Source organism: Canis lupus, chromosome X, assembly GCF_048164855.1.
Source record: "Canis lupus baileyi chromosome X, mCanLup2.hap1, whole genome shotgun sequence".
Taxonomy (NCBI): domain Eukaryota; kingdom Metazoa; phylum Chordata; class Mammalia; order Carnivora; family Canidae; genus Canis; species Canis lupus.
The window spans coordinates 109,529,946-109,554,091 of NC_132876.1; the positions used below are offsets into that span (position 1 = coordinate 109,529,946).

General features: G+C 43.5%; 1 protein-coding gene across 16 annotated transcripts in view; it reads left to right on the forward strand.

The window, feature by feature from the left end:
- SH3KBP1 (SH3 domain containing kinase binding protein 1) overlaps window positions 1–24,146 on the forward strand; it is a 339,164-nt gene that overhangs the window by 233,600 nt on the left and 81,418 nt on the right. For all 16 annotated transcript variants that reach the window (XM_072817106.1, XM_072817109.1, XM_072817113.1 and 13 more), the window contains 2 exons: window positions 3,777–3,849; window positions 17,046–17,140. In XM_072817106.1, coding sequence (XP_072673207.1) covers window positions 3,777–3,849; window positions 17,046–17,140 — 168 coding nt within the window. The remainder of the gene's footprint in view (window positions 1–3,776; window positions 3,850–17,045; window positions 17,141–24,146) is intronic.

Genomic DNA, 24,146 nt, shown 5'->3' on the forward strand with positions numbered 1-24,146 from the left:
TTCTTCACTGCCTGCAAGGTGGACGAGAGATGTTTGGATGTGATTCCCTGATTTCTCTGTCCACTTAGGCCTGGCCTTCAATTATATATGACCTATATGTGTACTAGAGCTAGGCATTGCCCTTTGAAAGTTGAGAGTCTTTTCACTTTTATCCTAGTGGACCAAAGTTGTTTTCAGCCACGTAGGGGAAGCTGAAAGCCTGGTGATAAAGCAGTATTTCATTGCCCCTTGTTTTTGTTCTTATATTTAGGGGAAAGGCAGGGACAGAGGTTCTAAAATGTGGTGTTTAGAAAGGGGTAGGGCATTTGGGGTGGATGCATTTATGGAGGAGCACTGCAGGCTATTAGTGGGCAGGAGCAAAGGTTGCCAGATATCCTTTAGTGTAGTGTGTGAGACAGTCTCGTACAACGAAGAGATGTCCCATCTACCATACCCGTAGAGGGAAACACTCTGAAAGCCACAGGACTTGGCTCTCCCTGAAGGTTTGTGCAGTCATGCACATCTGCTCACTTGGCCTTCAAAGTAGTCTGAGGCTAGGGATGGTCATCCATTGTTGATACAAAACCATCTTCCTGTCCATTCGTCCATCTGTCCCTTCCCACACCCATCCTCTCAGGGTTTCTTTAGTGAAGGGTCTCATAGCCACCTGGGCTCCCATTCTCTCCCCTCAGTGACATCGTCTCCCACTGTCAGCTCCACTAAACTCTCGTTCCTCTCTGAGCTGAGTGACATAGTAGGAGTGATGAGTTGTTACGCCACCGGAGAGCAGAGAAGGTAAAAGGCATCAAGGCCTTCTGGAAGGAGAGAGAGAAGAGTAAGAAGAGTGAAAAAGATGGTTTATGATGTATGGAGGTATGAGAGTAGGCACCTGCATTGTTAATTAATCCAAGAGAGGTATTTGGTTAGTGCTGATGGAGTCCCACCCACATCTACGTCAGGGCTTCTGGATCTTGAGCGTGCATCAGCATCCCCTGGAGGGTGTGTTCAGACAGAGACTGCCGGGCACCGTCCCCAGAGTTTCTGATTGAGAAAGTCTAGGGTGGGGCCCGGGAATTGGCTTTACTAGCAAGTTCCCAGTGATAGATACTGTGCTGCACGGTCTGGGAGCTTTACTCCGCCTGTGGGATGCCTGGGGGATCAGGCTGAGAGGGGAGGAACTTGCCTTACTCTTGACCTTCAATCACCGCCCAAAAGAAGAAAGAAGGAGTCCATTTAAGTCCAGAGCCCCTGGCAGATGAGTGCATTATCAGCCTCACCATCACCCCTGTTGCTGGGATCCACACAGAGGCCAGGGTGCAGTATTTTCTGAAACAGTGAGGAGAAAGAACAGAGTAAGCTCTGCATTTGCGTGTCTTTCTGTATAGAAGTAAGTGTATTTAACTGGTGGCTATTCTTGATGTATCTTAGCTTTCGCTGTCCTGTGAACCAGGGCGTCAGAGACCATGAGCAGCACTTCGTTTTGTTACTAAATAAGAGGCAGTTGTAAGAACACACAACCTGTGAAGGGTTCCCTAAAGGAAGGCATCTGGTTTAAAGCCCAGACTACTGGGGGATGCCTGGGTGGCTCAGTGGTTGAGCTTCTGCCTTTGGCTCAGGTCATCATCCCAGGTTCCCGGGATCGAGTCCCACATCAGACTCCCTGCATGGAGCCTGCTTCTCCCTCTGCCTGTGTCTCTGCCTCTCTCTCTGTGTCTCTCATGAATAAATAAATAAAATCTTTAAAAGAATAAAATAAAATAAAGCCCAGACCATTGGAAGCCTCCTTTAAAAAAAAAAAGATTTTATTTATTCATGAGAGACACAGAGAGAGAGAGAGAGAGGCAGAGACACAGGCAGAGGGAGAAGCAGGCTCCATGGAGGGAGCCCGATGTGGGACTCGATTCCGGGATTCTGGGATCACGCCCTGGGCCGAAGGCAGGCACTAAACCGCTGAGCCACCCAGGGATCCCCAGGAAGCCTCATTTTTACCCAGAAAGGAACCCAAGTCAGGAATGAGCAGTGTTTCCTTTCTGTATTTTCCTGATTTCCTCTCTCCACTGTCAGTAATCACTAAAGTATTAATGGTTTTACTTTTCTTCTTCCTAATAAGTTAACTACAGTGTTGCTTTGTTTCAGTCCCTAAGGGAAGGATGGAGATTGAGGAGGATGCCATTGGAAGTGCAAACAGGAATGTGAATGCCACTTGACAGTGTCTCCTCTTCTCGGCACTTCCTGATTTTTCAAGATAATACTAAGGATGGTTTTTCGTCAAATTTGACCTTATGGCCAAATAACAACATGCTTTCTTCCTCCTTGATGCTTCCTTGGAATCACAAAATGTTATTAGTTTGAGTACTTAGCAGCAGTCAAGGGGCGGCATGATATTTTGGGTTTCATTTTTTATACAATTTAGAAAGCCCTGTGGCACTAAATAAAAATGTCACCGTGTAAAATGTAAAAGCTTTCTGTCACAAATGTTTTTAAAAATTCATGAAGGTCTGAGGATTTGATTTATCTTATCCTCTTTCTGTGATTTATTCATATTTAATGTTAGTTTCAACATTTGAAGCATGAAGAACTTTTTCAAATTAAAAACTGTGGTGAATCGGTTTTATTTGAGGAAACATTCCACCAGGCCAGTTTTTGAATTATGCAGTTCATTCCTCTCCATGTGTTTGAAGGACAGATATGTTTGGTTTTCCCAGAGGCTGGAATTCACACCAGGGAAAGCATTCATTGCTGGGGAGCTTGATTTCCCCAGCTACTTGGTTTCAACAGCTGTTTCGCTGGAATCAATAGACAGTTTCTTTGGGCCTTAAGCATAATCACACGAATGTGGTGGCAAAAGAGAAGAGTGGGAAGAGACCTCACCTTTGGAACTATCATTTTGTTTGCTGTCTGTTTTTTCGTTTTTGGTACTTTGAGCCTCTGAGCCACCTGTGTTTTCAGGAACATCTTTAGTCAGAGACAAGATCAGTCTTTTCGGTGGATGGTCATAAATAATAAATGATAATAGAATTAGCTTTGAATGAAGGAAAGAAAATGAACTCCAAACAGACTCATCTTTTTTTTTTTTTTTAAGTAAATAAACACCTAGGATCTGTGACACTGGCCTCTCTCAAAGCCCTGGAAGGTTAAAAGGCTGGTGAGAGGAGGGCTGCAAGGCCCTCCATGTTCCACCTTTGGGGCAGCTAGAGCTGTCCTTGAGGACGTGGATGTGTTGACTTGTACCCTGCAAGACAAGTTGGATTTTTTTCGGTGGCCAGGAGATGCAGTAAGGCACACTTGCTCCGGACACTCAGGCTTCTGCCTCGCTTTCCACCTGCCTGTACACCTGTCCTTCTGGCCCTCCATCCCTTTACCCTTTCCTTCTTTCTGTCTGTTTATTCTTTCCCTCTTACTACCATTCTTCTGCTCTGCAGACACTTGTGAGCACCTCCTCTGGGCCAGCTGCTGTGCCCCAACAGATGTAGTCAGCTTCTCATAATGTGAGAGGAAATGTGCCTGTCTAGTCTGCTGAAAATAATCAAACTTTTAATAAGGACATAAGGAAGAATGACAATAAAAGGTACTGAGTGCCTCCAAGGATAAAGCTCTTTCTACCTGGTCCTCCCACTTGTTTGTCATGGAGGGTCTGACCTGTCGAAGAATGGCAACCACTACACGCAGCAGCAAAAACTTAAGTCTGTGGTTTTTAGAAGCAGTCGGGAGCATTTTTTCATCATGAACTTGATTTTATTTCTTTGCTTAATGGAGAGAATCATCTTGTTCAGTAAAATGGTCTCTTTCCTCCCCAGACTATTGGAAAGAAGTTACCTCCAGCTACAACTCCGGAGCCGTCAAAACCAGAAATGGACAGCAGGACAAAGAGTGAGTTACCTTATTTCTCCAGTTTACTCTTGGAAGCCGTTAAGGGTTTTCCAGTCATGGAAATGCCTTTGAAAAATCCTCACATTATCTAAATGGCTGTTTAACTTTTTTTATTTTAAATTTCAGGGTAGCTAAGGTACAGTGTTCTGTTAGTTTCAGGTGTACAATGTAGTGATTGCACAGGTCTGTACATTACTCAGGGCTTGTCATGATTAGTGTACTCTTTAACCCCTTTTACCTTAATGGCTTTTAAAAACACATCACAAAAAATACACCCAAATGTGTTTCATGAGGTCCTGCCAGTGGGTGGGCACAAGTTAGGTTCAGAACTCCTGCAGGTTTTCTCCTTTCTGGAACATGGTCCTTTCCTGCCACCTGTATCTTGCCCATGTGCAGAGCCACGGCTTATCTGTGTATACCCAAGCACTTTGCATAGTTCGGGAGGCAGAAAGATTTTAGAGAATGGCAACTCAAACAATTTGGGGACACACAGGCCTTCAAGTCCAGGGCCCTATCTTCTAGCCTGAGACCTCAACCAGCACTCCCAAACTCTGCCTTCCTGCCAGCATCCTCCACCTGTCTCGGCTATTATCTCTTGACATACAGATGTCTTTCTTCCATTGAGCCAGATACGCTCTTCCTGTAATTTTTATCCACGAATTTTAGTATCGGAATCTATATTGGTATTAGCCCATTTTTCTCTTAATAGCTCTTTAAGTATTTGAGGATGGCTGTCTCCCCAAAACCTTCCCACAGGGCAGTATTCCCTACTTTGGGTCCATTGCCAGTTAAAATACAGGATGTCCAGGTACATTTACATTTCAGATAAACAGTGAATAATTTTTTGGTTGTAAGTAAGTCCCACGCACCATTTGTTGTTTATCTGAAATGCAAATATACCTGGGCATCCAGAATTTGTAGTTCTTAACCTGGCAAGCCTCCAATTCCTTTTGTTATCCTTCCAGTAACTAGGGCATTCTGGATGGGCTCTGGTCAGAACCAATTACTTCAATTCCTTCTAGGGATTTTGTTTTATTGTTGTTTGTTTGTTTTTGTTTTTGTTTTTAGTTTCAGATTTTCTTATGAGGATAATATGGACAGACTACTAATCTAGTTTGGAAAGCCAAAGATTGAGAGAACATAAATCACACAAATATGATTAACGTAGGAATAAAGCCTAGCTTTATTCTTTTAATTGCAAAATAATATACCAAGAGTTCGTTTTGCAGGGTAAAATGGGTAGATTCGAGAGCAAATGAGTGATACTGCCTTAGACTTAAGAAAATGAGTTTGTGGGACTTGTCAAGCCAAAAATGGTGGCTTTGAGAAATAAGTTCATGGATGGTACAGATGCAGATGCTAGATCTCTGCCTTAATGTTTAGGGTTCAGATGAAGTCTACATGCCTTTTGTCCATTAATGATATAGTCAGATTCCTGATAATAGGCAGAAAGCCCCCTGGTCTAAGTCTCTAACCCCGCAGTTCTTACACTTGAGTGTGCTCCAGCATCACTTGGAAAGCTGGGCCCTACCCTCCACCTTGCTGGGTCCCACCTCCAGAATTGCTCAATCAGTAGGTCTGGGGTGAGGCCTGAAAATTTGCATTTCTAAGGAATTCCCAGGTGGTGCTACTGCTGCTCCTGGTTGAGGACCCACACTTTCAAAACCACTGTTAGGAGCTTATACATATTCCTAAGGAGAAACTGGCCCTATATTTTTATTCATGCAGGTTATAGGCTTATCATGCTAGACCTGCATTTAGGCACTAAAGAATTTTGAGGAATTAAGCATTAAATCATTTCTGCAAACATTTCTCTTGTTGGACAGTAGCCTGTCCTTCCTCCCATTCACCTGCTTATTCTATAGTTATGGCTATTTAACAAGCTTATAAATGATCACTATTATTAGCAAAGTTGCCTGGATGTCCAGAACCGGGAAGAGGCAGAAGAAGGCAAAGGAGAAGACCCATCAAGCCTCAAAGGTGATTGGAATGTGGTCCCTAGGACAGGCTGTCCTCATGACACGTGACAACCAGTGGTCTTTATCAACCTGACTTGTGTTTACAGAAATAGTAATCTGAGAAACAGAATTTTTTTTAACGGAAAGAGTTTCAGTAGAAGTAAAGTTGACATTCTCTGTAGATTGTTCACCTCTGTCCAGAGGAAATAGGACCTTGGGTGACTTGTGGGTTGCTTTTGGGAGGGGCCTGAGCAGTAGGGGCCTGAGGGTCACTTGTAGGGGATGTGGCACAAAACAGGACAGTCCATGGGGCATGCTTAAGTGACTAGTCCTCAGGTCTCAAGAACTAGCTGTAGGATAAGAGCATGTCCTTGATGCTTTCTTTTCACCCTCTGTAATGACTGCAGACAGGATATTTGAGTCTTCTTGGAAAGATTGGGTGGGCTGGGGGAGGTGGGTAACTGTGTCTTAGAGCAGTGCTGGCTAATAGAAATATTATGTGAGCCACATACATGATTTCACATTTTCTAGTAGCCACATTTTTGAAAAACATGTGAACTTATTAATTTAAATATATTTTATTTAACTCAATATATCCCCAATATTATCTTTTCAACATATAACCTGTATAAAACAATTAAGTGAGGTGTTTTTATTCTTTATTTTATATGAGTCCTCACAATCCAGCATGGATTTTATACGCATGGCACATCCAGCTTGGTGCAGCCACATTTCAAATGCTCAGTAGCCACTTGTGCCTAGTGCCCACCATATTGGACAGTGTAGTTTGAGAGTAATTCTGGGATCCAAGATGGGCTTCCTGGGCCTAGGTATTAACACAGATCCGAATATTCAGCTCCTTCAAGCCTGTGGGAGGATCCTGGCTCTAGCCCAAGCCTGTTCCATCCTACAAGTATCTATTAATTACGTCCATCCACCTGGCTCCCTGGAAGCATCACAGTGGGGGCGTGGGTTTTAATAAAGTATGTTTTTACAGAGGCTGGCTGGTGTGTTTTGGCCAGGAGTCAGCAGTGCGGATTCTAGGACCAGCTGTGTTATTTGCTAGCTGTGTGACCTTGGGCCAATAATTTTATTTCTCTGGCCTTGCTCTTCATTGTCTGCATTGTCTGTGAAGTCAGAGGGCTGTACTAGAGAGAACTCGTGAGGCTTCTCCAGCACCTTCATCCTCTGATTCAATTCCAAAAGCTTTACAATTCAGAGTAAAAGGTTTCTGCATTCAAAGAAGTGAGCAGCCAGACGGGAGAAGCAAGAGGAAAATGGGAACAATTCAGTAGGAATATGAGATGTCACCGGGTACGGGTGGAAGGATGCGTGTAGGTGGGTAGCAGGTCAGAAGAATTCTCACTGTCAGTGAAGGCTTGAAGGATGTTTATCGACAGATGTTTTTCAAGGACCCAGAGCAAGAATTTCTGCAGTTAATCTCACCCACGTACTTCCTGGCTTTCATTGTAACGAGCAAATTCTGGGGTATTTGTTCTCCCTTGATTTCCACGAGGCACCTAAGTCTACTAAAAAGTCTCCTGCATTGGGAACAATTTGCTGCTTCAAATTTTGATGCAACTGCCACGTTCAAGTGGAAGGACATAGAGTGCTGACCAACTATTAGAAATGACCCTGAGCTTGGAAGCAGGGCAGCCTCCTTCCTTCTGGTTAGCAGACAGATCTCTAATAGAAACTGCTCAGGAGTTCAGAGGACAGAGGCCTCGTCGTCACATCTCTGTCCTCGGCAGCCTAAAGAAGTAAGCGTTGTGGTGGTTCAAAAAATGTTCACGTGGATTGGTATTTTCTGAGGGCAAGTAACTCAGCTGATTGGGATTTATTTAAACAACTAACATCATCTCCCCTCCCCCAGTAAACCTTTTATGATATTGAAACTCATCTGAAACACATGCTGGGGAACAGATTGCCATGATTTTCATAACAAGAGGGAAACTGTCTAAATATTCATAAGTGAAGTACCCTGAGATTCCTCCAGCTACCACATCTGGAATTTCCCTGTTTCTTACTACAATTGATGCAGATTTGTGGCCTCTGTGGGATAGAAAAACAGCCCGGAGAAATGGCTACTTAGCATCTTTCTGAACAAACAGTTCAATCTCAGAGATTCGGAGGACCAGTTGAGTAGGAGGGTTAGGAAACAGATAATCCTGGATAACATTGGAACAAAGGCAGGTCAGACTTTGGAGTAAATGATGACCATGGGGCAGAGGCTAAACTTGAACCCCCCCCTGCCTGACCTCCCCTCACTCCATTCCTGGACACTTGTACCACCTTTCTGGTCAGTTTGTTCATTGCCTCATGTCTTGGGGGTTGTCCTCTATGGTGTGACACATGGTGCCTTGTAGCTGTCATTAGTTCCTCAAGGCAAGGGCTATGTCTTCTACTCGATATGCCCATACAGCACAGAAAAGTGCCATGGACTCCCTGGGCACATAGCAAGTGATGATGGGGCACATGAATTAAAAATGACTTACAATTCAACCAGGCTCCATATTGGACAGAGTCTTGTAAAAGTGGCACAGTAGCCATGGATCCCCTTTCTCGAGTTCACAGTCACCAGTTGGAAAAAAGACACATTTGTATGTATAGGATCCTCGAGCTTATATTGGGTTTCTGAGGGATTAGTGGTGGTTGCCAGTGTTCCATGGGGCTTCACAGACCCTCCGTTCTTTCTAGTCCATGCTCTAGACTGGTCGGCCCAAGAGCACTAAGACAGACCCTTGTCCGACAAAGGTTTATTGGCTCATTGCACTGAGGAGCCTGCATAGCACCAAACATGAGAGTAGTTACCAGTTTGGAGGAGGGAGAATGCAGTGGAATGGAATTGAAGCAGTATTTTGCTAGGCTCCAGGTAATGCAGGGCTGTGTGGAAAGGGGTCAACATCACATCTGTACTGGGAGGTGCACCCAGGTCGTTTCTTTGGGAACCACCAAGTTCAGATAAGAGTGCAGTGCTGTGTTCAGAACTCTTTATGTGTGCCTCTGCACCTGCGTGGGGTATGAAGGTTGCTTTTCTGTATCACAGTGACTTTCATTCCTTCAGTCAAGAGTGGAACATTTCAGAGGGTGGCTGAGTGGCTCAGTCAGTTAAGCATCTGCCTTTGTCTCAGGTAACAATCCCGGGGTCCCGGATCAAGCCCCGCATTGGGCTCCCTGCTCAGCGGGGAGTCAGCTTCTCCTTCTCCTTCTCCCTCTGCCCCCCCACGCCCACTCATGCGATCTTGCTCTGTCTCTCAAATAAATAAATAAATAAATAAATAAATAAATAAATAAATAAAATCTTTTTTAAAAAGAGTGGAACATTTCTTTCTTTTATTTTTTAAAAAAGATTTTATTTATTTATTCATGAGAAAGAGAGAGACAGAGAGGCAGAGACATAGGTAGAGGGAGAAGTAGGCTCCCAATAGGGAGCCTGACGTACTCGATCCCAGAAGCCCGGAATCACGACCTAGGCCAAAGACGAGAGCTCAACCACTGAGCCACCCAGGTGCCCCCAGAGTGGAACATTTCATTCTGACTGATATGATATATATATATATATCAAAGTTTCTGATAGTCTGTGGTTTTAGAAGACACACTTACTCTGGGAATAAGAAAGCAATAGTGCTTAGAGAAGGGGGTGCGAGGACCCTTTCCAGCTGCAGTGCATACTTGGGAGAAATACTATTTCCTGTTCACTTTGCAGCTGGCTGTGTCTGCATTTGGTACGTCAGCCTGATGAATGGCTAGGCAGGTTTTTACTTTCTCAGTCTAAGCTAATTTTTGCTTTCTCACCACATGTTTAAGTAGCAGAAAAAGGAGTTGATTCTTTTATGTTAGTTTTTTTCCTTCAGCCTTACCTGGGAGCTCTTTCATGCTACCTTTTCAGGGGAGGTGTTTTTTGCTCATTTGTCTCCCCTAAAACTCATATTTGGGCATGTCCAGTTTGAAACAAGTATCCTATATAGTGCTGTACTGTGTGTGTTCTGTACTAGAAGACAGAAAGGCTTTGCTTGTCAGATTTTTATCTTTTTCTTTTTTTAATTTCTCCTTTTAAAGCAAAAGATTAAAAAAATGTTATAATTCATAGTAGTGAAATAATTTGAAAGTCAAATTCCCCACAGCATCTAGGACTAGAGGCAGTGGTTGTGGTTGGGGTCACCATCAGCTTTCTCATGGAGGCAGGTGTTGGGCTTGAGTTGACAACATAGTGACATGTGTTTCATTTCCTGGTCTGAATTTGAGTGTAGACCAAGGTTTTTCCACCTTGGCACTATTAACATTTGAACCAGATCACTCTTTCTTGGACTGTTCTATGTCCATTATGGGATGTTTAGTAGCATCCCTAGCCTCAATACACTTGATGCCAATAACTGTTACCACCCCCTCCCTCTGTGGCAACCACAAATGTCTCCAGTAACTGCCAGTGTCCCCTGGGGAGCAAATTAGCCCAATTTGTGAACTGCTGGTGCAGATTCTTGTAAGCTCTATGAGGGCACTTCTTCTCTTGCTGCTGGGCACACAGTGGACACTTAGTTAATATTTACTGAACAAACGACAAGTGTAGTATTCTCTCCAGCAATCCCTACCAGCCCCAGATCCTCAAACTGACACAGGACTGGATTTTCTGTCTACGTCTCTTATACAGTATGCCTAGCAGTGGGCACTACCACCACACTGGCCCATCCTCCAGGTCCCCACCATTGTTTTGCTTCTTTCTAGCATTGAATATTTGCTAATACCCATGGCTGGATCAGTGGCTCTCACAGTGCGGTCCCTGGATCTGCAGCATCAGCATCACGTGGCAACTTTTTATAGATGCAGATCCCCAGGCCTTGCCCAGTTCTAGAGGATCAGGAACCTCGGGGGTTTGGTTTTCACATATCTTCCATCTGGTGCTAATGCCCATTTGTGCATGAGAATTACTGATGTAGATTGTTCCTTAAGTTTCCCTGTTTATGAGAATCACCAGGGTGCTGTGGATTGCTGGTCCCACCTCAGATCTGTTGATTGGAACCCCCAGAGAAGGGAATCTGAGAAGGCAGGGAAGCAACAGGTGCCCCCACATCATTCTTGTCATCAGGAATGGTTGGGGAACCCCACTACCACCACCACCACCAACTCCTACTCTTACTCCTTTGGCCAAAGTCCTAGAACATTGTACAGAGCCATTGCCATTTTACTCCTCCTCTAAGAAGAGAGCCTGACTTTCCTTTGGGAAATGATTCTGCATTCATGATACTCTGGTGCTTTAAGCTGAAGGCATCACCCTTATCCTTCTCTCACTGTTGCCTTGTCGGAAGCCTTGTGCCTCATTCTCTCTTGTCGGTTCTAAGCTCCTTGAGAACCGGGTAACAGTTTTATTTAACTTAGCCTCTTTCCCCCAGAATGTGACCCAAGTCCATACCCTTATTGCATTTCCAAGATACAAAAAGCTGGAAAAAGGTTTTATCACTTGTTTGGTGATAAAACTTGTCCTGGACTACATAAATTTAAGTATATAGCCTTTATTTAGCCCACTTGGGGTGACAAATCATCCACATGCTGCAGAATTTGAGTGTATTTGATGGTTGAGTGCATCCCCAGATCCCTGCTGAGGATGTTATCTATTGTATGGATGTAATACATTTCCTTTTTAAAATCTGAAAAATTCTGTCCCCAGGGCTTCTGGATAAATGATTATTATGAACCAGTAGTGCCTCAGATAATATTTGTCAATTTAATGAAAGAACTTTAGGTTTTGATGTTGGTAAAAATAGACACCACTGAGCTTGATACTTTTGTTCTGGTATCCCAAAGGAAAAGAATTCTAAGGGTGACCTGGTACTTTCCACCACTGCTGGAAGTTCTGGAAGGCTTCTTATCAGACTCTGTGACACACAGGATTTTTTTTTTAAGATTTCATTTATTTATTGGAGAGAGAGAGACAGAGAGAGCGCAAGTGGAGGGGGGAAGGGAGAAGCAGACTCCCCACTGAGCAGGGAGCCTGATGCGGGGCTCAATCCCAAGACCCTGAGATCATGACCTGAGCAGAAGGCAGGCACCCAACCAACTAAGCCACCCAGGCGCTCCGACACATGAGATTTTAATCTTCGTGTCCTAAAATTGAGTCCAGAGAATCATCCTGGATTTAATGTTATTTCCTTGATTGTGTGTGTGTGTGTGTGTGTGTGTGTGTGTGTGTTCTGCTTGCAGATATGTTTATTCTTTTTGTTCTGCTTTTATTTTTTTAAGCTAAGGATATTTTTTAAGTTGGTCTGTTTGGTTTTTTTTTTTATATGAATAGATTTTAAAACCTTGTGAAGGGCCTCATGGGCTATGAGCATGTGAGTTCAATTTCTTAAATGGTCTGTTTTTAATATTATGTAAATTTCTAAAAATTTAGAGATTGAATTTTTTTTTTTTTTTTTTGGTGAGAAGGATGTGAATCATGAATGGATTTCTTGGGGGGTTTTAATAGAACAAGTTTCTAAAAATTGGAATGCCAATCAGTAATTAGTATACAGGATCTTGATTTGGAACTAGGCCAAGGTCTCAGGGTCCTTGAACCTTCTGATAACCTACACAACATTTTCTCTGCACCTTTGAATGTGTTTTTTTTTTCCTTTTTTGGGAAAGAGGGAATCACTGTTTTTTTTCTTTTTTATCAGATTCTTAAAAGACTCGAAGACAAAAAAGCTCAAGGGATGCCTGGCTGGCTCAGTTAAAAGAGTATTCGACTCTTGATCTCAGAGTTGTGAGTTTGAGCCCCATGTTGGGTGTAGAGATTACTTAAAAGTAAATATATAAATGTAAAAAAAAAAGACAAAAAAAGCTAAGAATTGACTTAGGATTTCAATCTTAGGCTAATGCATTAGTTTTTTTTTTTAAATCTTTCTTAAAAAATAGAGACAAATTCATCTCAATAAGTTGTGCCTTTATTTTGTTATGTGCATGTGGGCATTCATTTCTATTTGATCTCGGACTAATTAAATCCATCTAATTGATGAATAGATGGAAAATGCCTGCCTCAAAAAATTAATTTCATCCCCTTCCTCTCCATCTCTGTCTGCTACTCATTTAAAATTTCTAATCTTCCCACGTCCAAAAAGCATTTGGAATTATATTCTTTCAAGACATATCAAATGCCTCCTCCTTTGTGAACTCTCTCCTGAATGTAATCATGCCTTCCTCTGCAATACCACAGCCATATCCTGTCAGAGTGAGTCTGTACTTCTTCCAGCATTTGTCTTTTCTTCTTGTCATCCTTTCACCCTTGCCTTTCCCCAGGCATTAGTTTGTCACTTCCAAGTGAGGATGTGATGGGTATTGACTTGCATATCACAGGCCCAAGAACTGACAATGTCTTTTTCATGGTGGTGACTCAATAAATGTTTGAATTAAAGTAGGGAACATCTTTGTTCCATATACTATGAAATTAAAATTATAGTCTCAGAGTTAGTCCATTTTTTTCACTTATTATTTTTTAGTGTCTTAAAACCATTGGTACATCCAAAGTAACAGCATGTTTTTATTTTCCAGTACTGCTGAATTAGGACCTTATTTTCAAATATATCATGATAACTTGAAATGTGAGCCTGTGGTTGCCATGTTTGATTGGGGGGGGGCATTCTGAGTTATAGTGCCCTTGACTAGAGCCATGAAATGTCAGAGCTGGCCACAACTCAGGTCTAGTTCAGTATGTTTTTTGGAGCCTCCAGAGCTTCATTGAAATTATTTCGGGGACCTGGGTGGGAGTTGGGCCAGCCCACTCTCTAACCAGAGCAGCTCTGTTTTTAGTTGTTTTATATTAGAGTTTTGGAATAAGTTGAAATTTGCTGAAAAGGTGTTCTGTTGAAGTTAACCAAACTCTCCTCTCAACCCCCTTGGCCAGTCTCTCATTTTATACCTAAGGACATTGAGGTCCAAAGCTACTGTGTAGTTGTCTCAGATTTTATGCTTAGGACAGCCCAGCTAAAATTAAACCTAGTTTTGACTGTCCTGATTCCTGGCCCAGAGTCTCCTCCTATTTAGCTGTCCCTCAGATTTTCCTCCACTTTGTAGGTATCACTAGGGGATCAAGAAGCATTGAGTGGGAGCTGCATCAGGTTATGGGGATGCAAAAAGGGGTGAGCATGATGTCAAAACTTGCTTCATGGACAATAGTAGTTGACAGTAGCCACTGGTACCCATATCTCCTCCTTTAACTAAAATTGGTGCTTTCCAGATAATTTTCTAATGCATTATACACAAAACAGCATACATGGTGGGAATGTTTTAAAACTAGGTTATGTTGATGGTCATACTTATTAAAACTATTCAAACCGTACAATTAAAATGGGTGAATTTTCTGGTATAAAAATTATATGTCATTAAAGCTGTTTTTAAAAAAAGGCAGGGTATTACTTGCCCTCCTTAACTAATGGGGAAACTGGGCAGAAAACAAAATGGCCCTGTGAAACATTTTAAAGGCATACTAGTACTTTTTTAGAAATATTTCCTTACTATATTGGTTACAAGTCACTTCCATAGTCATTTATTGAGCCCCTGCTATGGACCAGTTCCTGAGGTAGCAAGGGAAGAGATAGGGGGAGAGCGAGTGACACAGATGCATAGGAAGTGGCTTTTTGAGTGGAGGCAGGTTATAGTCATATATATATGTGTGTGTGTGTGTGTGTGTGTGTGTGTGTGTGTGTGTGTGTATACATACATACATGCGCAGTTTCAGGGGAGGTAAGTGGAGGTATCCTCTTCTACCAAGTTACTTCATGTCAGAGTACCTTCTGCTTTGAGTGATCAATACCTATGCAGCCATAAAGTAGTGGTAAGCAATACAATTTTATGGAGTCAGATAACAAGGAATCCAGAGACAGACCCCTTGATGTTGATTAATTTGACAGACATCTCAATGGTGTCAAGAATTGAGAGTCCTCTCCTCTGTGATTTCCTTGGCTTTCCTCTCATGGTTGAACTATGACTATAACTGTGCCAAACATTGTACTGTCTTCCAACAAGGATGAAACAGTGTTAAAAGCAGAAAGGCAGGGGCAGCTATTTTCCTCACAACTAAAAAATCAGGGAACAAAATCTAACAGCCTTCCTCTCCTCCTCAAGCAGATTTCCTCTCACATCTCATTGGCTGGAACTAGATCACATGCCCACCCCTAAACCAATCACCAACAAAAGGGAGTGAAATTAACATTATTTGCCTTGACAAATCTCACTCATCCTACTGCAGACAGCTATTCCCAATGCCCAAATGCAATACCTGAATGCGGCAGGATTATATGAACTGGGAAGGGGATGGGGAATGGCTCCTGTGAACCAATGTCTACCACACTTAGTTTTTTTGATGGAAAGGATTAGAAACAATGTTTGTTTTTTCCTTTGTTGACCACAGGTGTCCTATCTTGTTTGTAAAATATTTCCATGATTTCAATCCAATGAATTATTCTTCAAACTGGGACTCTGCAGGGCAGTTCTTCAATAATGCTATACTTATTTCAGTGTTGTAAGTTTTGAGGTTGGGTTGTCATATTTCACTAGCACAGTCAATAGGAAAGTTGGAAAAGAGCTGTCATTATCCAATTTAACGATGTTTAACTTTTCCCATCCTTTTAGAATATTTGGCTGATTCAGGATTTGGGAGGCTTGCTATTACTAATTAAAGAGAGATGGAACATTAGTAACTCTATGGACCTGGGAATCTTTAGGCATATTAATATTGATGGGATTTAGAACTAGTGTCCCTCAGCATGGCCTGATGAGCAAAAGGTATCAAGGGCCCAGAGTACCTAAGATGGAAGGTTTCCAACACGAGGGAAGGGGATGTAACTGATATACTCTGTCAATTGGACAGAAAGCAAAAACATTCACACAGAAAGTGAGTCCCTCTCTTTTCCTGCCCCGTTTCCCTCTCTCCTCCCTGTGGTACCCTAGACCACAGTCTGTCTGTATTACAGATTTTTTATTGCCTTTATTTTATACATGACTCTCTTTGATTGATGTGACATTAACCATAATACCCCCCTCCCCACATTTCAGTCATATAAATTGTACTAGGGACAATATAATTGATACTTGTGTATATAGCTCTAGGTTATGATCTGTCTGCAGGAACTGATCTGATCCTTGGGAAATATCTAAGGTCATTCAAAGCCATTAGGTTTGTTGACTTAGCTGCAGAATAATAAATGCCTGTCCCAAGAGATAGTAATTCTCTTGAAGTTTTCTTTCAACCTTTAGTTCTAAGTCATCAAACCCCAGTTTTCCAAGTCTTACTTCCCTGGCTACCTGACAAATGTTTTTGCTCTCTTCTAAATTGATGCTTTTGTGTAAATAGAGAAGATTTAACATCAGGTAGACTTTCTTTTTTAGTTTATTTATTCATGCAATCTCTATACCCAACGTGGGGGCTTGAACTCACGAACCTGAGATCAAGAGCTGCACACTCTTCTGACTGAGCCAGCCAGGCACCCCTGACATCAGATGGACTTTCAAAAGCATATAATTGTGGGCATATCTGAACTGATTTTTAGTGGCTGTAGTGTTTTTCTCTCTTAGGTACACATCCTTGCTGATGAACATCCCCACCTAAATAGACAGGTTCCCACAGAGACGCCATGGGACATATTTGAACAAGTTTGTCCCCCCTGCCCCATATACACATGTGTATAAAGAACATTTAGTTGGTATTTGTTGGCTGTTTGTGGTTGACACATGTTCATATACAAATACCTTTCTTGCGAGATGTACCATAATGAAGTCTTTTTTTTTTATTGTTTTAAGTACCATGTTAGCTTTGTAACATACACAGATACCCTGTTTCTGATTTAGTGATGTGTGGAATAAGACAGTGAGGGCCGAATTTAAGCTTTTTTCTCTTTGTAGATTATGTCTGCTTTTGCATGCACCCAAAGAGTATATGAAATGGTATATAAAATAAAGTACATCAAATATACATCCAAGATCAAGGAAACCATTTGCTTTTCTGCCTGAGAGAGACACAAAGCAGTCAGTGACATTTGATGACATCACATGGTTTGTGAGGGAGGGAAAATGAAGAGAATACATAAGCATGAGCCCCAAATGAGCAATCTTAGGTAGTTTCCTGAGGGTGACTCTTTCTTTATGCAATCATTATTATATCCTATCTGTTAAGTGCTTTTTCCTGAAGTTGATGTGAGAGAGAACATCTTTTCCTGGGCCAGCTCATTAGGTGAAGCACTGTAAAGGTTGTGTTTTCTTTTCTTCTTACAGCCAAGGATTACTGCAAAGTAATATTTCCATATGAGGCACAGAATGATGATGAATTGACAATCAAAGAAGGAGATATAGTGACTCTCATCAATAAGGTAAGCAGACTTCCTTCCTGCCTTTTAAACTGCAAACTGGGGCAGCCCCGGTGGCTTAGCGGTTTGGCGCCACCATCGGCCCAGGGGGTGATCCTAGAGACCCGGGCTCGAGTCCCACATCGGGCTCCCTGTGTGGAGCCTGCTTCTCCCTCTTCCTGTGTCTCTGCCTCTCTCTCTGTCTCTCTGTGTCTCTCATGAATAAATAAATAGAATCTTTAAAAAAGTAAAAACAAACTGCGAACTGCTTTGAGATGTTGACTGGACACTACAGCTTTTGTTTTAGGCCTCGAAACACTTGATTTTCATTGCCCGAACTTCAGAGGAAGAATCTTGCATCTTGCCTCTTGATCAGGCTAAGCCCAGCGTACCCAAGTGAATGAACGAACTTGGAAACTGGGTAGTTCTGTTGGCCTTAGCACCAGCTGCAGATTGGCATGGCCCGGGGGAAAGCTCCATCCCAGAACGGCTAACCCAGAAGGTGGCCTTCTTGGCTGAAGAGCCTGCCCTGCACAGCAGCCCTGGCTGCAAAGCTGTGTCATGAGGCATCCAGAGGGGCTTTAAAAGGGCAGGTCATGCCTCACAGGCAGCAAATGCGTAAAGAATGTGCACTGTTCAGATCAAAGACAGGTAGCATGCCTGAGAGAATTTTGCTTGTCTTGTCTGGACTAAGAAGGTTGGATGATTTTATTATCATTACAGGCAAAGCCCTGTAAACATACGGAGAGCTATAAAATCTGTGTGAAGTGATACAGCTTAACAGGGTCTGAACTGTGTAGTATTTATGTTTTCATGCAATGGTACTCACCAAGTAAGTGGTTGAAAGATATCTTATTTAAATAATTCCTAGACTATATGGTGTTTTAGCTGAGATACAGGATTCTCGTGATGGTCAAATATGGTGAAAAGCTGACCCATCTTTGAGATGTGTAAAGTGGCTTTATTCTGGGGTCCAGGTAAGTGGCAGGGAACTCGTGATGCTCTTGGCATAAGCGTGACTTGGGGATCATCATGGCTGCCTGTGCTCATGCTGGGCTGGAAAGCATTGGCAGGGTGGAGAGTGCAGGGAAAGGGGAGAGAGAGGAGAGGGGTTCGGGGTCTCGCTCGTGTGGCCATTACTGAGAGGGACAGGATCACAGTGTTTGCCTGCCCCCTCCCTCCACCCCCATGAATGTCCCTAAAGTGATGGGTACGATTCACCTTTATACTACCCGACACTTACCTATAAGAAATGTTGTAGAAGTTGTGCATTTTAAGACCCTGAGCCAAAGATGCCAGGGAATTAATGACCACAGAGGTCAAGCAGCTTACCAAAGATCAAAACTAGTTTAGGGAAAGAACTGGCCTTATCCATACAACAGTGGTATGCTAGACAATGCTAAGAGTGCCTTTCTGGAATAGCAAACTCTTCCCACCTCTGCTGAGGGCCCAAGAACTTGCCCATCGTTTTTCCCTGTGAGCTGTTCTTCTGCATTCATTTTAGCGTATCTCTGTTTGTACGTGGCTGGAGGAAATCAGAGCAGGGTAAGATGTGGCCCTTCTTGTTCCTCTCTGCCAGGGAGGCAGAAGCCGTTCTTCTCTTTCTTTACCACCCCTCCACTCATCCTGAAGCAGGCTGCTTCTGGGCCGTGTTTCCTATTTTGAACCGTAGCCTTCACCAAACACTCAGAATAAAGAAGTTGTTAAATAGGTGTAAAGCATAATTACGAATATTTCGATCCTTAGCACAGATACTTGGTTCTAGTTCTATAGGGAAAGGGGTGGATCGCTTCTCCCTGCGATGGTTAAGCAACCAGAGAGCTCAATAAACCATTCTTTGCAATGGGGGGGGGGTGCACTTTACCATTTTTGTTTTTCTTTATGTTCAGAGGGGGCAGCCTCTTTTTAACCGAAAAGCAGATGTGTCAATAATATTTAATAAGGTTTGGGGAAAAGAAAAAACCACCACAGATGGTCTCTTATCTGAATACATCTATTTCTACCTTAATATATTATATTCCTATTCTTGTCATTTGATTACATATGATGAGAACACATTCATCTTGATGTTTTTGTTCCTACCAGGTTGAGATCCAGTCTGATAAAATGAACTGAATTTTTCAAAAGAGCTTGGTCAGAAAGAGTCTCTTTCCTGGTTCCCTCCTCCATGCATATGGTCTGGAGGAAGGAACAGACAGGTGTGGAAGGCTACTTTCAGGAGGGTCTAGGAGATGGTGCCCTACATCCCTGCTTTCAGAGCTTCATGCATTTAGACGCAGTTTAGAAACTGAAGCAGCTTATAGATGGTATTATTACATTTGCAAAATGTGACTTTGTTATCGTTGCCATACACTGGACCCCTTGACCTGGCTTAAGCCCTGCTCTGGCTCCACAGGCCTAGAGCACCTGGGTCGTTTTGACACTTGCTCCCTCTCGTTCAGCCCTGCCCCCGCTTGCAAGCCCAGCAGCACCAGAACCTAGCACCTTCCACGGCACCTGCTTTGGAGGAGAACCTTGGAGTGGCCAGGGGTAGAGGGATGCTAGCATCCCAGCCCCCTCTTTTTATCATCCCCTCATGGTGCTTTGCTCATGGAACTCCTCTGCTGAAAGTCTCTAGCAACTTTCCTTTTCTTCTCCTTTATTGTCAAATCCAGCTAGATTCTCCTGGCACTCATTGGCCCAGGTACTCTGGCCTCAGTCTGGCTTTCTGGCTTTGATCCACATTGCTGTTCTACAACGAGCTCTCCTGGGATGTCCCCATCCTGCTCGTGTATCCTCCTAACCCGACCCAGACCATGTTGCTGCTGCCCCAGGTGCCCTCTGCCAACCCACTTAGCTGGCTTTTCAATAGCTAATAAGACAGCCAGTCTTAACACATGCTATATTATGTACCTGGGCCTATTTTTAGCTTGCGACTTAAAAATGTCCCCTGTGCAGTATAAATTTTGTTTTTTTTATTATTTTATATGGTCTGTGAAATCAGGTCTCTTGATACCCTGTCCTTCTGCAGGTTTTGACTTTTATTCCCATAAAATATCTGCCAGCCCTGACCTAGCATTCCACTTGGTTGGAAGCATTTTATTATTTTTTAAAGATTGATTGATTGATTGATTGATTGATTGATTGATTGATTGATTTATTTATTTATTTATTTATTTATTTATTCACGAGAGACGCACAGAGAGAGAGGGGCAGAGATACAGGCAGAGGGAGAAGCAGGCTCCATGCAGGGAGCCTGACATGAGACTCGATCGCGGGACTCCAGGATCACGCTCTTGGCCGAAGGTGGCACTAAACCGCTGAGCCACCCAGGCTGCTCTGTTGGAAGCATTTTAAAATGACAAGTGCCATGTAGGCTACCAGCTCAGGGAAACCAGGTTTGAATCCCAGCAATGCCATTCATGGCTGTGTGTCATCACGTAACCTCTCTGATCCTCAGTTTCCTCAGCCAGAAAGCAGACCTCACAGAGCTGCCATGGAGATTTGCTAAGGTGCTGTGTATACACAAATTGTCACTTCAACCTTGCCCACTCTTTCTCTGACCTCAGAAGTGGGGAAGGACGGGCTCTCGTTAATGGGCCCAGTTGCTGCTAGGGCAGGAACACTGAGAATGAGGTGGGTAACAGTGGTGGAAGATCTGTCTGAAAATAGCTCAGAATTCACAATGGGTGAGGTTTCAGCAAGAATTTGGAGGAAAAAATATGCCACACGCATTTTGCTTGCTGAAAAGTGGGGGGAAATGGAGTCTGAGTCTGCCAAACCCTGCTGACGTTATAGAAGATTCTTACATCTTCCTCTGAGTTAAAGGATCTCCTAGAAATTTATTTAGGTGAATATGTGCTGTTGATATTATAATGAGAAGAGCTTCACTATGATTTGTTTAATGTGTATTTCGATACACTTCTTTATTGTATATATGAGTTGAGATGAAAGACCTGAATCATTGTCTAAATTCAACTGCGTTGGCTGTAGAGGTTCTCGATTTACCCCAAATTCCACTGGTGTTTTTCTCTCAGAGTCAGCTAAGGTGGTTTCCCTTTGTCCTGTTTTTCTGTGCTGTGGCAGGAGTCACAGGGCAGGCGCTGCCCTCATTTTTAGCCCTAGATTGTCATTTCGTGTAGCTTTCTAGAAAGTGAGTCAGACACCCTTAGTGGGTGCCTGTAAGCCCTCCACGGTTCCTGAAATAATGTGCAAAGACCTGAACTATTTGTGTGTGTCCCTGGAAACTAGGATGAAATGTGGCAACCCAAATGGTTTGTTTTTTAGTTTATTTATAAAGAATTCTTGTGGATTTGGGAATATTTCCACTTGCACAGAACACACCTGTGTTTAGCTTTTATTTCCAGTCACTCAAAAATAGCTCCTTCATCTGTGTTCTGCCGCCCCCATCCCTGCCTTCGTGATTTGTGCTCAGAGCATGGTTGAAAGGGCTCAGAAGCCTCTGGGTCTGATTTCCATCCCGAGAAGCTCCCTGGAGAAAGGCTGAGAGCAGCCTGGTGCAGACCAGGCCAGGCTGTGGCTGTAACGGTGGACACCCCCGAGCACTCCTTGCCCTGACCGCTGCCAGCGGTGGGGGGGGGAGCGGGCCCTGCCGAGGAGAGGCCCGAAGTTCCTGCCCTTGGCCCACAGCCTCCAGGCCTCCGCCCCCCTACCCTGGAAGGAAGGGCTTCCCAGCGCCACTCCTTATAAACAAGGATCTTTAAGTATGGGTTTCTTATGAAAACGCTCCCCTGAGTAGCTGTGTCTTTGACTCCTAACAAAGCAGACACAACCCACCCCCACCCTTGCTGCTTCAGGGGCCTAAGCCTCTTGGACGACATGAAGGTAAACACTAAGAAAGATAACGTTATTGGTAAAAATCATGGAGCAGTGGAGATGGAAGGAAGGGGAAGGTAACTGACAGATGCACCTGAAAGAAGGAGGGAAGCCAGAAGATTAGATAAAGGTAGAAATAGAGGAAAAAATACAAAGTGGGGCATCTGGGTAGCCCAGTAGTTAAGCATCTACCTTCAACACAGGTCATGATCCCCAGGTCCTGGGATCGAGCCCTGCATCGAGCTCCCTCGTCTCGGGGAGCCTGCTTCTCGCTCTCCCTCTGCCTCTCCCTCTGCCCTTCCCCTACTCGTGCTCTCCCCACTCTCTCTCAAATGAATAAATTAAAAAATCTTAAAAAATAAAAGAAAATACAAAGTGAGAGTTTCACCTTTTCCTCAGGATATATGAAACCAGGGACCATTAAATCCCTGGAGCTTGACCTGCTGGGAAGGCAGTTAGGACTGCAGACTAGCTAGACTAGCTAACCGGCTTCCTTCATCTCTCTCTACCTTCCTCCTTTCTAGACAACTCTGGAGCACCTGACTTAACGGGTCATTTCATGTGCACGCCCCGGGCTTCCCAGTGCAGGGCCCTCCCGGGTGGCCGGCGGCAGGAGCCCAGGACCATTTGTCGCCCTTCCTTTCCCTGGTGGCGGCCCTGGAAGTTAGGTGGGACCGCGGGTGTCCAGTGCACGGTTTGGAGAAGGAAGGGAGGCCCAGAGTACAGAAGTGACTTTCCCAGGGTCTTCAAGCAGGGTTGTAGAAGGTGGGGCCCAGGAGCTCCCAGAGGTGACTTGTCTGCTCCTGGAGCCACCCTCTGTTGCTGGGTAGCTAGGGCAAGTGCCTCTCAAAAGATTCTCTTTCTACCTTAATGGCATTATCATTATTTAATCAGGAAAATGATATTACCATGCCATTACCTCATCTGCTTGCATGTTGGTATCCGTTTTTGTGATCTCTTAGGGTCAGGATCATCCGTGACTTTCTGATTCCATCGTCACCTCCACAGAAATGAAATGATAGTGCAGAGGAAATGATGAGCTCAGCTCAGGGGTAATGTTGGTTCTTTCCGTTCCTGAAGCCCTCTTCTCCCTCTTCCTTAGGCTTTCTTCTATGTGGGCAGATTTTTGCCTTCCTCTTTTCTTTGGGCCAGGTACCACTTAGTTTTCTGCTTGCTTTTAGCATGAAAAAAAGCAAGAGAGAGAGAGAGAGAGAAAGAGGGAGAGAAGGAGGAAGAAAAGGAGGAAGGGAGGAAAAGAGAGAGAGAGAGAAAGGCGGGAATCCTGAGCTCCTTCTTAAGTCATTCTATGATTATATGTTCTTTTGTTTGTCCTAATGTTTATTTTCTCTTCCTGCCTCCCTCTGATTAATTCATTAATTGAAACATTTATTCACGGGGAAAAATGTTTTCACACTTCCTTGCTCCCCGCCCCACAGGAAGTAAGGATGTTTGTTCAAAGAGAAGTGGTTTTAGGAATCTCAAGAAAGGTTCTCAGGCTGGTATAAGAAAGCCCATCAGCTAAATAGATTGCTGGCCTTGACCCCTTTCTCTCTACACTGCTGAAGCTTTTAGCAGAACTAAAATGCTGGGATTAAATGTGGTTTCAAGGGTGAGGAGTAAATTAGCAGATGTCACCCTGAAAATGATGACACGCTGACAGACCCATTAGAAGGACATGTTTTATGAGTGAATGAAGAAGTTAAGCATAGTTCTGGGATCATCTGGGTTTACACACATTTGAAGAATGCCAGTGTTCAGCAAATGAGTCATTTATGTCATAGGAGGTACTTTTTTGCGGTATGGCCTGTCTTGTTAGACTGCATATATGCCCTTACTGGAGACACAAGTCACAGTATGTCTCCCATTCAGAGCATTAGAAATCCCGGGGAATACAGTTTGCTACTGTTTTGTCTTCCTCTTTAAAGTAACCAGAACACTGGGACTGTTGAGAAGAATCCTGATGCTATAAGTACATTTGATCAAGACTCTTCCTCACTGAGCTCATTTATTATAAACGCAGTTTTCAATTAGATGAGGCTGGTAAATATAGGTCTCAAGGTAGTAGAAAATTTCTCTTTAGTTTACCTGTAGACAATCAGGACAGTATCACCCCCAAATTTTGATGGCCATGATTGCAGTTTTCATAGACAGATGAGTTTGCAGTTGATGAGACTCCCCAGCTTTATATGCCTCTACAAGTGATGTAAAACTGTTG